We start from the raw sequence: 14,397 nt of genomic DNA, 5'->3' as shown, positions 1-14,397 counted from the left end.
GAGCTCTCCATGGTACTGTGCAATCTTTGGTACAGGGCTATTCTTCCTACAGAGTTTTCTGTGGTACTGAGCTCTCCTTGGTACTGAGCTCTCTGTGGTAGTGAGCTCTCTGTGGCACTGAGCTCTCCATGGTAATGCCCTAGCCTTACTACTGAGCTCTCCTTGGTGCTGAGCTCTAATGGGACTGAGCTCTTTATGGCACTGAGCTCTCCATGGTACTGTGTTATCTTTGGTACTGGGCTATCCTTCCTACTGAGCACTCCTTGGTACTGTGCTCTCCTTGGTACTGAGCTCTCAGTGGCACTGAGCTCTCCTTGGTACTGAGCCCCTCATTATAAGAATCTGTCCTTGGTATTGAATCTCCCTGGTACTGCTCTATCCTTCCTACTGAGCCCTCTTTGGTACTGAGTTCTAGTGGTACTGAGCGCCCCATGGTACTGTGCTATCTTTGGCACAGGGCTATCCTTCCTACTGAGTTCTCAGTGGCACGGAGCTCTCCATGGCACTGAGCTGCCTTTAACTAACATTGAGCACGCAGGTTTACAACTGGCCCTAGTTCTAGACATGTCTGGAGTCGGATCTTTGCAAGGCTCGGTGTACATCAGTATTGTTATTCCCCTTGTTAAACACCTTGTGGTCTGGTATGGACAAACAATGATCTAGCATTAAGTGGAATGTTCCTTCGCTGCATCACAGGCGCAGAATCCATCCCGTGCCGGTGCATTGTGGTCACTGTAGTTACTCAGGTGGTACACGTGTCCAGACACTTTGATTTAATTCAGCTCCTGGTGGGATCTCCCCCCGCTTGGCGCTCTTTAGAGGGGAGCAGCAGCACAGGCCTTCAGTCACAGTCTGTGCTGCAAGGGGGCATCTCCGCATGGGCTCGGCCACCGCCCCCAGGTGGCAGGACCCTCAGTCCTTGCAGGGAAGTACCACAAACATCTTAGGAGCAGAAAGAAGAATTGAGGATATGGACGGAGGAGAGAGAAAGCCCAGAGGAGGAGGAATGAGAAAGCTGGAAGAAGGAGGAAGCGATAATGAGGAGGAATGAGGAGGCTGGAAAAAGGAAAAGTAAAGAGCTGGAAGAAGGACAAGCGGGAAAGCCAGAGAAGGACAAGTGAGGAGGCTGGAAGAAGGAGGAGCGAGGAAGCTGGAAGAAGGAGCTGGAAGAAGGAGGAGAAATGAAGCTGGAAGAAGGAGGAGAAATGAAGCTGGAAGAAGGAAGAGAAAGGAAGCTGGAACAAGGAGTGAGGGAGCCGGAGGAAGGAGGAGCAAGGACGCTGGAGGAAGGAGGGGAAAGTAAGCTGGAAGAAGGAGGAGTGAGGAAGCCAGAAGAAGGAGGAGCGAGGAAGCTGGAAGAAGGAGGAGAAAGGAAGCTGGAAGAAGGAGCGACGAAGCCGGAGGAAGGAGGAGCAAGGAAGCCGGAAGAAGGAGGAGCAAGGAAGCCGGAAGAAGGAGTGAGGAAGCCAGAAGAAGGAGGAGCAAGGAAGCCAGAAGTAGGACAAGTGAGGAAGGTGGAACAAGGAGGAGCGAGGAAGCCGGAAGAAGGAGGAGCGAGGAAGCCGGAGGAGCGAGGAAGCTGGAAGAAGGATGAGCGAGGAAGCTGGAAGAAGGATGAGCGAGGAAGCTGGAAGAAGGAGGAGCGAGGAAGCTTGAAGAAGGAGGAGCGAGGAAGCTTGAAGAAGGAGGAGCGAGGAAGCTTGAAGAAGGAGGCGAGGAAGCCGGAAGAAGGAGGAGCGAGGAAGCCGGAAGAAGGAGGAGCGAGGAAGCCGGAAGAAGAAGGAGCAAGGAAGCCGGAAGTAGGAGTGAGGAACCAGGAAGAAGGAGTAAGGAAGAAGGAGGAGCAAGGAAGCCAGAAGTAGGACAAGTGAGGAATGTGGAACAAGGAGGAGCAAGGAGGCTTGAAGAAGGAGGAGCGAGGAAACCGGAAGAAGAAGGAGCGAGGAAGCCGGAAGATGGAGGAGCAATGAAGCTGGAAGAAGGAGGAGCAAGGAAGCTGGAAGAAGGAGGAGCAAGGAAGCCAGAAGTAGGACAAGTGAGGAAGGTGGAACAAGGAGGAGCAAGGAGGCTGGAAGAAGAAGGAGCGAGGAAGCGAGAAGGAGGAGCGAGGAAACCAGAAAAAGGAGGAGCGAGGAAGCCGGAAGATGGGAGAGCGAGGAAGCTGGAAGGAGGAGGAGCAGGGAAGCCAGAAGATGGAGGGGTAAGGAAGCTGGAAGAAGGAGGAGAAAGGAAGATGGAAGAAGGAGGAGCAAGGAAGCCGGAAGAAGGAAGAGCGAGGAAGCTAGAAGAAGGAGGAGCGAGGAAGCTAGAAGAAGGAGGAGCGAGCAAGCCGGAAGAAGAAGGAGCTAGGAAGCCAGAAGGTAGAGGAGGGAGAAAGCTGGAAAGAGAAGCAAGGAAGTCAGAAGAAAGAGCGAGGAAGCAGAAAGGTGGAAGAGCGAGTTAGCCGGAAGAAGGAAACAAGAAGCCAGAAGGTAGAGTAGCGAGGAAGCGGAAAGAAAAAGGAGTGAGGCGGTGAGAAGGAGGAGCGAGGAGGCTGGAAGTAGGCAGGATGGTGACGAGGTGTGGAGCGATGAATCCCACGCTTCTGCCATGTTTGTGCACCATACCAGTACATCTGCTGCCAGGGAAGACTCATGAAGTGAGGAGTGGCCCTAGGCCTTCCGGGTAGTTCAGACAGACACCGCGCCTCCCTCTCTCCACCCCCCCCAAGTCACCAGCTCCTACCTGATGTGCATGAGGTTTTCGTCCATGCTCCAAGGACTCTTGGGGGTCACAGGGACGGGGATGCCGTGTTTCTAGAATGAGAAAAACAGATATGGCGAGGGTCAGTGCTGCACACCTTCTAACACCAGGCCCTGTCCCAAAGAGGAGTGCATTGAATCCCTTTAACACACTTGGCGCTTTGCAGCACACCCAGCCCTGATTCCCGGTTCCCTCTTGGCTTCTTGCTCTGGTGAAATCTGTTCTCCAGCTGGAGAAGAGTGCATTGGATCCCCTTACCACAAATGACTTTCTTTGTGAAGCCGACTCTCTAAGGGTAGTGGGATCGAGCAGTCACGGCTTGTCCCATAGGGTGACAAGGCGGGCGACATTCAGAAACCGTATAACACAGCCAATCACATGTAATAACTTGAATGTCCAGGCAGGTATAAAGAAAATGGTGTTATTTACAGGTGAGTAAAATGTTCAACTCCTAATCTAGAGATAAACATACAAAAAGATGTGAGCAGAACCTTCTGTGCAGGGAACCAAACTCAAAAGTCTTTATAGCTCCTTAGTGCTAGGCGCTATACTTTTAGTTTACAAAGAGTCCTATGCTCAATGTTGTCCCATGGGGAAGATTTAGCCATGATCTATAGTACATGCAGGATATCCTGTGCAGCCCCAATACTACATGATGGATCTCATGTCTAGCCCCCTAATATTCCATGAAGGGCCATCTATGCAGCCCCCCATACTACACGCAGAACCTCCTATGCAGCCCCCCATACTACATGCAGAACCACCTATGCAGCCTCCCATACTACACGCAGAACCGCCTATGCAGCCTCCCATACTACACACAGAACCTCCCATGCAGCCCCCCCATACTACACACAGAACCACCTATGCAGCCTCCCATACTACACGCAGAACTGCCTATGCAGCCTTCCATACTACACGCAGAACTGCCTATGCAGCCTCCCATACTACACGCAGAACCTCCTATGCAGCCCCCCATACTACACGCAGAACCTCCTATGCAGCCTCCCATACTACACGCAGAACCTCCTACGACCTCTGACCCTGGTTCTCAGGCAGGTCGCTCCCCTCACCGCCTCACAGCCTCACAGCCTCCAGTGTGACCGCTCTCGCTCCTGTGCCCTGTGCTCCTGTGCCCTGACTGCCTTTTCCCGCCTCCAGTGACCTAGCTCCAGCGTCCTCTTCGTTGTGCCCGAGTGCCTGTGTCCGCTCTTTCTTCTGTACCCCGAGTGCCTGTGCCCCTGGTATTGTTCCACTGTATTGTATTGTTTTTTCCTTTTTGCCCTTACTGTGTTCTTTTCTCTTCCAGCCTCGTCGCGTCACCCCATCGCCGCCCGTTTGTTTCCCGCCTCTACACTCCGGTAGCTCCGCCCCCTCGCTCCCCATTGGCCGCCCCGCTCCCACCTCCCAGCTGCTCCTCCCTCCCTCTTCCCCTCATATGGAGGCCGCGCAGCGGCGCGCCAAAGGCAAGCCCGTCTGCGCCCGTCCGCGCCTGGACCGCGCCCGACCCCCTGGCCCCCACCGCTGCGAGCCTACCCGCCGGACCTACGAAGCCGCCACCCTCATCGCACTCAACACCGGCCGGATCCCCGGGTGCTGCCGTGCCGCCACAAGATGCACCCACGGACCCTTCACCTGCCAATCCTGCAAGTTCTCCTGCATCCAGACCCGCACCGCGCCCGCCAAACCAAGCACCAACAGCAACCACCTGAAGTGCATCCTGCTTAACACCCGCTCCATCCACAGACACGCCGTGGAACTCTGGAACCTGCTCGACACCACATCTCCAGACGTCGCCTTCCTCACAGAAACCTGGATGAACGCCTCCTCCGCGCCCGACATCGCCATCGCCATCCCGGACGGATACAAGATCACCCGGAGGGACCGCGTCAACCAGACAGGAGGAGGCATCGCCATTGTCCACAAGAACACCATCCGCATCACGACCAACTCCGACGACACCCTCACAGCTGCCGAACATCTCCACTTCCAGATTCACACCGACCCCAAGACCACACTCAGAGGCACCCTCATCTATAGACCCCCAGGACCCCGCACACAATTCAGCGAAGACATCGCAGACTTCATCAGCCCACACGCCCTCCCCTCCGCTGACTACATCCTCCTAGGGGACCTCAACTTCCACCAGGAGAACAACAACGACAACAACACCACCACCCTGCTGGACAACCTCGCCAACCTCGGACTCAAGCAACTGGTGAACACCCCCACCCACTACGCCGGACACACGCTTGACCCAGTCTTCTCCTCCAGCAAGTACAGCTCCTTCAGCCACTCCATCGGACTCCACTGGACAGACCACAGCTGCGTCCACTTCAGCTTCAGAAAAACCACGACTCACCACCACCCACAACAGGCTCCCCGCAGGAGCTGGAACAAGATCACCACCGACCAGCTCTCCACATCACTGAGCCAGAACCCTCCTGCCAGCTCAGCGGACCCCAACCAAGCAGCCAACAACCTTACACAGTGGATCACCAACTGCGCTGACAACCTCGCACCTCTGAAAACCCATCCCATCAGGCCCAACAGCAAGAAAGCCTCCTGGTTCAACAACGACCTCAAGAACTCCAAGAAGAACTGCCGCACCCTCGAGAAAGCCTGGCGAAAAAACCCGACTACAGACAACATAACCGCCCTCAAGTACGCGTCCCGTAAACACCACCAGCTGATCCACACCACCAAGAAGACAGCATTCAAAGAACGACTAGACAACAACGCACACAACAGCAAGGAACTCTTCAGCATCGTCAAAGAGCTCTCCAACCCCAGCGCCGGAAACAACGACATCACCCCCTCACAAGACCTCTGCGACTCACTCGCCTCGTTCTTTCACCGCAAGATCACCGACATACACAACAGCTTCGGCGCACAGACCACGCACCCAACCACCAACCGACGCCCCCCAACACCACCCTCCGCGCCTGGACCCCGGTCAGCACCGAAGACACCATCCATACGATGAACACTATCCATTCCGGATCACCAACCGACCCATGCCCCCACCACGTCTTCAACAAGGCCGACTCCGTCATCGCACCCCATCTCCGGGACATCATCAATTGCTCCTTCAACACCGCCACCTACCCGGAGAGCTGGAAGCATGCCGAACTCAGCGCCCTCCTGAAGAAACCATCAGCAGACCCCACCGACCTCAAGAACTACCGCCCCATCTCGCTCCTCCCGTTTCCTGCCAAAGTCATTGAGAAGACCGTCAACAGACAGCTGGCCGCCTTCCTCGAGACTAATGGATCCCTCGACCACTCACAGTCCGGCTTCCGAGCCAACCACAGCACCCAGACCGCCCTCATCGCAGCCACTGACGACATCCGAGCCCTGCTCGACAACGGGGAAACAGCGGCCCTCATCCTCCTGGACCTCTCCGCAGCGTTCGACACGGTCTGCCACCGCACCCTAGTGCAGCGCCTCAGCAACATCGGAATTCAAGAGAAGGCTCTAGAGTGGATCATCTCGTTCCTCACCGGAAGAACCCAGAGAGTCCGCCTCCCCCCGTTCAGATCCGAGGCCACCGAAGTCATCTGCGGCGTACCACAAGGATCATCACTCAGCCCCACCCTCTTCAACGTCTACATGAGCCCCCTCGCAGCCATTGCACGCCATCACAACCTCAACATCATCTCCTACGCCGACGACACCCAGCTGATCCTCTCCCTCACCAACGACCCAGCCACCGCCAGAACCAACCTGCACGAAGGGATGAAAGACGTAGCCGAGTGGATGATGAACAGCCGCCTGAAACTGAACTCAGACAAGACGGAAGTCCTCATCCTTGGATCATCACCCTCTGCCTGGGACGACTCCTGGTGGCCCCCTGCCCTGGGCAGCGCACCCAAACCTACGGACCACGCACGCAACCTGGGCTTCATCCTGGACTCCTCCCTCTCGATGACCAGACAAATCAACGCCATCTCTTCATCATGCTTCAACATCCTACGCATGCTCCGAAAGATCTTCCAATGGATCCCCACCGAAACCAGGAAGACGGTCACCCAGGCACTCGTCACCAGCCGACTGGACTACGGTAACACCCTCTACACCGGAACCACGGTCAAACTACAGAAAAGACTCCAACGCATCCAGAACGCCTCCGCACGCCTCATCCTTGACATCCCCCGACACAGCCACATCTCCGGACACCTGAGAGACTTGCACTGGCTCCCCGTCAGCAAGAGAATCACGTTCCGCGTCCTCACCCACGCACACAAGGCCCTCCACGACCTGGGCCCCAGGTACCTCTACAATCGCCTGACCTTCTACACTCCCACCCGCCAGATACGATCGACCAGCCACGCCCTCGCCGCCGTGCCACGCATTAGAAAAGCCACCATGGGAGGAAGATCCTTCTCCTACCTGGCAGCCAAGACTTGGAACTCCCTCCCCATCCACCTCCGTCTGACCCACGACCACCTCTCCTTCAGGAAGCAACTCAAGACCTGGCTGTTTGAGCAGTAGCGGTCCCCCCTCCCCCCAGCGCCTTGAGACCCTCCGGGTGAGTAGCGCGCTATACAAATTTTTTGATTGATTGATATGCAGCCTCCCATATTACATGCAGAACCTCCTTTGCAGCCTCCCATACTACACGCAGAACCTCCTATGCAGCCCCCATACTACACGCAGAACCTCCTATGCAGCCCCATACTACACGCAGAACCTCCTATGCAGCCCCCCATACTACACGCAGAACCGCCTATGCAGCCTCCCATACTACACGTAGAACCGCCTATGCAGCCTCCCATACTACACGCAGAACCTCCTCTGCAGCCTCCCATACTACACGCAGAACCTCCTCTGCAGCCTTCCATACTACACGCAGAACCTTCTATGCAGCCTTCCATACTACACGCAGAACCTCCTATGCAGCCTCCCATACTACACACAGAACCTCCTATGCAGCCTTCCATACTACACGCAGAACCACCTATGCAGCTTCCAAAACTACATGCAGAACCTCCTATGCAGCCTCCCATACTACACGCAGAACCTCCCATGCAGCCCCCATACTACACGCAGAACCTCCTATGCAGCTTCCAATACTACACGAAGAACCTCCTATGCAGCCTCCCATACTACACGTAGAACCTCCTATGCAGCCCCCATACTACACACAGAACCACCTATGCAGCCTCCCATACTACACGCACAACCTCCTATGCAGCCTTCCATACTACACGCACAACCTCCTATGCAGCCCCCATACTACACGCAGAACCTATGCAGCCCCCATACTACACGCAGAACCGCCTATGCAGCCTCCCATACTACACGCAGAACCTCCTATGCAGCCCCCATACTACACACAGAACCGCCTATGCAGCCTCCCATACTACATGCAGAAGCTCCTTTGTAGCCACCAATACTACAGGCAGAACCACCTATGCAGCCCCCATACTACACGCAGAACCGCCTATGCAGCCTCCCATACTACACACAGAACCTCCTCTGCAGCCTCCCATACTACACACAGAACCTCCTATGCAGCCCCCATACTACACACAGAACCTCCTATGCAGCCTCCCATACTACACGCAGAACCTCCTATGCAGCCCCCATACTACATGCAGAACCTCCTATGCAGCCCCATACTACACACAGAACCTCCTATGCAGCCTCCCATACTACACGTAGAACCTCCTATGCAGCCTTCCATACTACATGAAGAACCTCCTATGCAGCCTCCCATACTACATGAAGAACCTCGTATGCAGCCTCCCATACTACACGCAGAACCTCCTATGCAGACTCCCATACTACAAGCAAGGCACCTTACCAGCCCTCAATATGCCATGCATGACCTCCTCTGCAGCCTCCCATACTACACACAGAACCTCCAATCCTGATCCCCATACTACACGCAGAACATCCTATGCAGCCTCCCATACTACACGCAGAACCTCCTATGAAGCCTCCCATACTACACGTAGAACCTCCTATGCAGCCCCCCATACTACATGCAGAACCTCCTATGCAGTCTCCCATACTACACGCAGAACCTCCTATGCAGCCCCCATACTACACGCAGAACCTCCTATGCAGCCCCCCATAGTACACGCAGAACTTCCTATGCAGCCTCCCATACTACACGCAGAACCTCCTATGCAGCCCCCATACTACACGCAGAACCTCCCATGCAGCCCCCATACTACACACAGAACCACCTATGCAGCCTCCCATACTACACGCAGAACTGCCTATGCAGCCTTCCATACTACACGCAGAACTGCCTATGCAGCCTCCCATACTACACGCAGAACCTCCTATGCAGCCCCCCATACTACACGCAGAACCTCCTATGCAGCCTCCCATACTAAACGCAGAACCTCCTATGCAGCCTCCCATACTACACGCAGAACCTCCTATGCAGCCTCCCATATTACATGCAGAACCTCCTTTGCAGCCTCCCATACTACACACAGAACCTCCTATGCAGCCCCATACTACACGCAGAACCTCCTATGCAGCCACCCAAACTACACGCAGAACCGCCTATGCAGCCTCCCATACTACACGTAGAACCGCCTATGCAGCCTCCCATACTACACGTAGAACCGCCTATGCAGCCTCCCATACTACACGTAGAACCGCCTATGCAGCCTTCCATACTACACACAGAACCTTCTATGCAGCCTTCCATACTACACGCAGAACCTCCTATGCAGCCTCCCATACTACACACAGAACCTCCTATGCAGCCTTCCATACTACACGCAGAAACACCTATGCAGCTTCCAAAACTACATGCAGAACCTCCTATGCAGCCTCCCATACTACACGCAGAACCTCCCATGCAGCCCCCATACTACACGCAGAACCTCCTATGCAGCTTCCATACTACACGCACAACCTCCTATGCAGCCCCCATACTACACACAGAACCGCCTATGCAGCCTCCCATACTACACGCAGAACCTCCTATGCAGCCCCCATACTACACACAGAACCGCCTATGCAGCCTCCCATACTACACGCAGAAGCTCCTTTGTAGCCACCCATACTACAGGCAGAACCACCTATGCAGCCCCCATACTACACGCAGAACCGCCTATGCAGCCTCCCATACTACACACAGAACCTCCTATGCAGCCTCCCATACTACACACAGAACCTCCTATGCAGCCCCCATACTACACGCAGAACCTCCTATGCAGCCCCCATACTAAACACAGAACCTCCTATGCAGCCTCCCATACTACACGCAGAACCTCCTATGCAGCCCCCATACTACACGCAGAAGCTCCTATGCAGCCCCCATACTACACACAGAAGCTCCTATGCAGCCCCCATACTACACACAGAACCTCCTATGCAGCCTCCCATACTACACGCAGAACCTCCTATGCAGCCTTCCATACTACATGAAGAACCTCCTATGCAGCCTCCCATACTACATGAAGAACCTCGTATGCAGCCTCCCATACTACACGCAGAACCTCCTATGCAGACTCCCATACTACAAGCAAGGCACCTTACCAGCCCTCAATATGCCATGCATGACCTCCTCTGCAGCCTCCCATACTACACACAGAACCTCCAATCCTGATCCCCATACTACACGCAGAACATCCTATGCAGCCTCCCATACTACACGCAGAACCTCCTATGAAGCCTCCCATACTACACGTAGAACATCCTATGCAGCCCCCCATACTACATGCAGAACCTCCTATGCAGTCTCCCATACTACACGCAGAACCTCCTATGCAGCCCCCATACTACACGCAGAACCTCCTATGCAGCCCCCCATAGTACACGCAGAACTTCCTATGCAGCCTCCCATACTACACGCAGAACCTCCTATGCAGCCCCCATACAACACACAGAACCTCCTATGCAGCCCCCATACTACACACAGAACCTCCTATGCAGCTTCCAACACTACATGAAGAACCTCCTATGCAGACTCCCATACTACAAGCAAGGCACCTTACCGGCCCTCAATATGCCATGGATGACCTCCTCTGCAGCCTCCCATACTACACACAGAACCTCCTATCCTGCCCCCCATACTACACGCAGAACCTCCTATGCAGCCTCCCATACTACACGCAGAACCTCCTATGAAGCCTCCCATACTACATGCAGAACCTCCTATGCAGCCCCCCATACTACATGCAGAACCTCCTATGCAGCCTCCCATACTACACGCAGAACCTCCTATGTAGTCCCGCATACTACACACAGAACCTCCTATGCAGCCCCCATACTACATGCAGAACCTCCTATGCAGCCTCCCATACTACATGCAGAACCTCCTATGCAGCTTCCAATACTACATGAAGAACCTCCTATGCAGCCCCCCATACTACACGCAGAACCTCCTATGCAGCCCCCATACTACACGCAGAACCTCCTATGCAGCCCCATACTACACGCAGAACCTCCTATGCAGCCCCCCATACTACACGCAGAACCGCCTATGCAGCCTCCCATACTACACGTAGAACCGCCTATGCAGCCTCCCATACTACACGCAGAACCTCCTCTGCAGCCTTCCATACTACACGCAGAACCTTCTATGCAGCCTTCCATACTACACGCAGAACCTCCTATGCAGCCTCCCATACTACACACAGAACCTCCTATGCAGCCTTCCATACTACACGCAGAACCACCTATGCAGCTTCCAAAACTACATGCAGAACCTCCTATGCAGCCTCCCATACTACACGCAGAACCTCCCATGCAGCCCCCATACTACACGCAGAACCTCCTATGCAGCTTCCAATACTACACGAAGAACCTCCTATGCAGCCTCCCATACTACACGTAGAACCTCCTATGCAGCCCCCATACTACACACAGAACCACCTATGCAGCCTCCCATACTACACGCACAACCTCCTATGCAGCCTTCCATACTACACGCACAACCTCCTATGCAGCCCCCATACTACACGCAGAACCTATGCAGCCCCCATACTACACGCAGAACCGCCTATGCAGACTCCCATACTACACGCAGAACCTCCTATGCAGCCCCCATACTACACACAGAACCGCCTATGCAGCCTCCCATACTACATGCAGAAGCTCCTTTGTAGCCACCCATACTACAGGCAGAACCACCTATGCAGCCCCCATACTACACGCAGAACCGCCTATGCAGCCTCCCATACTACACACAGAACCTCCTCTGCAGCCTCCCATACTACACACAGAACCTCCTATGCAGCCCCCATACTACACACAGAACCTCCTATGCAGCCTCCCATACTACACGCAGAACCTCCTATGCAGCCCCCATACTACATGCAGAACCTCCTATGCAGCCCCCATACTACACACAGAACCTCCTATGCAGCCTCCCATACTACACGCAGAACCTCCTATGCAGCCTTCCATACTACATGAAGAACCTCCTATGCAGCCTCCCATACTACATGAAGAACCTCGTATGCAGCCTCCCATACTACACGCAGAACCTCCTATGCAGACTCCCATACTACAAGCAAGGCACCTTACCAGCCCTCAATATGCCATGCATGACCTCCTCTGCAGCCTCCCATACTACACACAGAACCTCCAATCCTGATCCCCATACTACACGCAGAACATCCTATGCAGCCTCCCATACTACACGCAGAACCTCCTATGAAGCCTCCCATACTACACGTAGAACCTCCTATGCAGCCCCCCATACTACATGCAGAACCTCCTATGCAGTCTCCCATACTACACGCAGAACCTCCTATGCAGCCCCCATACTACACGCAGAACCTCCTATGCAGCCCCCCATAGTACACGCAGAACTTCCTATGCAGCCTCCCATACTACACGCAGAACCTCCTATGCAGCCCCCATACTACACGCAGAACCTCCCATGCAGCCCCCATACTACACACAGAACCACCTATGCAGCCTCCCATACTACACGCAGAACTGCCTATGCAGCCTTCCATACTACACGCAGAACTGCCTATGCAGCCTCCCATACTACACGCAGAACCTCCTATGCAGCCCCCCATACTACACGCAGAACCTCCTATGCAGCCTCCCATACTACACGCAGAACCTCCTATGCAGCCTCCCATATTACATGCAGAACCTCCTTTGCAGCCTCCCATACTACACACAGAACCTCCTATGCAGCCCCATACTACACGCAGAACCTCCTATGCAGCCACCCAAACTACACGCAGAACCGCCTATGCAGCCTCCCATACTACACGTAGAACCGCCTATGCAGCCTCCCATACTACACGTAGAACCGCCTATGCAGCCTTCCATACTACACACAGAACCTTCTATGCAGCCTTCCATACTACACGCAGAACCTCCTATGCAGCCTCCCATACTACACACAGAACCTCCTATGCAGCCTTCCATACTACACGCAGAACCACCTATGCAGCTTCCAAAACTACATGCAGAACCTCCTATGCAGCCTCCCATACTACACGCAGAACCTCCCATGCAGCCCCCATACTACACGCAGAACCTCCTATGCAGCTTCCATACTACACGCACAACCTCCTATGCAGCCCCCATACTACACGCAGAACCGCCTATGCAGCCTCCCATACTACACGCAGAACCTCCTATGCAGCCCCCATACTACACACAGAACCGCCTATGCAGCCTCCCATACTACATGCAGAAGCTCCTTTGTAGCCACCCATACTACAGGCAGAACCACCTATGCAGCCCCCATACTACACGCAGAACCGCCTATGCAGCCTCCCATACTACACCCAGAACCTCCTATGCAGCCTCCAATACTACACACAGAACCTCCTATGCAGCCCCCATACTACACGCAGAACCTCCTATGCAGCCCCCATACTAAACACAGAACCTCCTATGCAGCCTCCCATACTACACGCAGAACCTCCTATGCAGCCCCCATACTACACGCAGAAGCTCCTATGCAGCCCCCATACTACACACAGAAGCTCCTATGCAGCCCCCATACTACACACAGAACCTCCTATGCAGCCTCCCATACTACACGCAGAACCTCCTATGCAGCCTTCCATACTACATGAAGAACCTCCTATGCAGCCTCCCATACTACATGAAGAACCTCGTATGCAGCCTCCCATACTACACGCAGAACCTCCTATGCAGACTCCCATACTACAAGCAAGGCACCTTACCAGCCCTCAATATGCCATGCATGACCTCCTCTGCAGCCTCCCATACTACACACAGAACCTCCAATCCTGATCCCCATACTACACGCAGAACATCCTATGCAGCCTCCCATACTACACGCAGAACCTCCTATGAAGCCTCCCATACTACACGTAGAACCTCCTATGCAGCCCCCCATACTACATGCAGAACCTCCTATGCAGTCTCCCATACTACACGCAGAACCTCCTATGCAGCCCCCATACTACACGCAGAACCTCCTATACACCCCCCCATAGTACACGCAGAACTTCCTATGCAGCCTCCTATACTACACGCAGAACCTCCTATGCAGCCCCCATACAACACACAGAACCTCCTATGCAGCCCCCATACTACACGCAGAACCTCCTATGCAGCTTCCAACACTACATGAAGAACCTCCTATGCAGACTCCCATACTACAAGCAAGGCACCTTACCGGCCCTCAATATGCCATGCATGACCTCCTCTGCAGCCTCCCATACTACACACAGAACCTCC

The 14,397-nt window shown here is 54.5% G+C and overlaps 1 protein-coding gene across 1 annotated transcript in view; it reads right to left on the bottom strand.

Moving 5' to 3' along the window:
* ASS1 (argininosuccinate synthase 1) overlaps nucleotides 1-14,397 on the bottom strand; it is a 271,201-nt gene that overhangs the window by 165,525 nt on the left and 91,279 nt on the right. The window contains exon 8 of the mRNA XM_069237057.1: nucleotides 2,725-2,795. Within this exon, the coding sequence (XP_069093158.1) occupies nucleotides 2,725-2,795 (71 nt within the window). The remainder of the gene's footprint in view (nucleotides 1-2,724; nucleotides 2,796-14,397) is intronic.

This window comes from Pleurodeles waltl, chromosome 6 (assembly GCF_031143425.1).
Source record: "Pleurodeles waltl isolate 20211129_DDA chromosome 6, aPleWal1.hap1.20221129, whole genome shotgun sequence".
NCBI classification, from domain to species: Eukaryota; Metazoa; Chordata; class Amphibia; order Caudata; family Salamandridae; genus Pleurodeles; species Pleurodeles waltl.
This window is presented reverse-complemented; position numbering and strand designations above follow the sequence as displayed.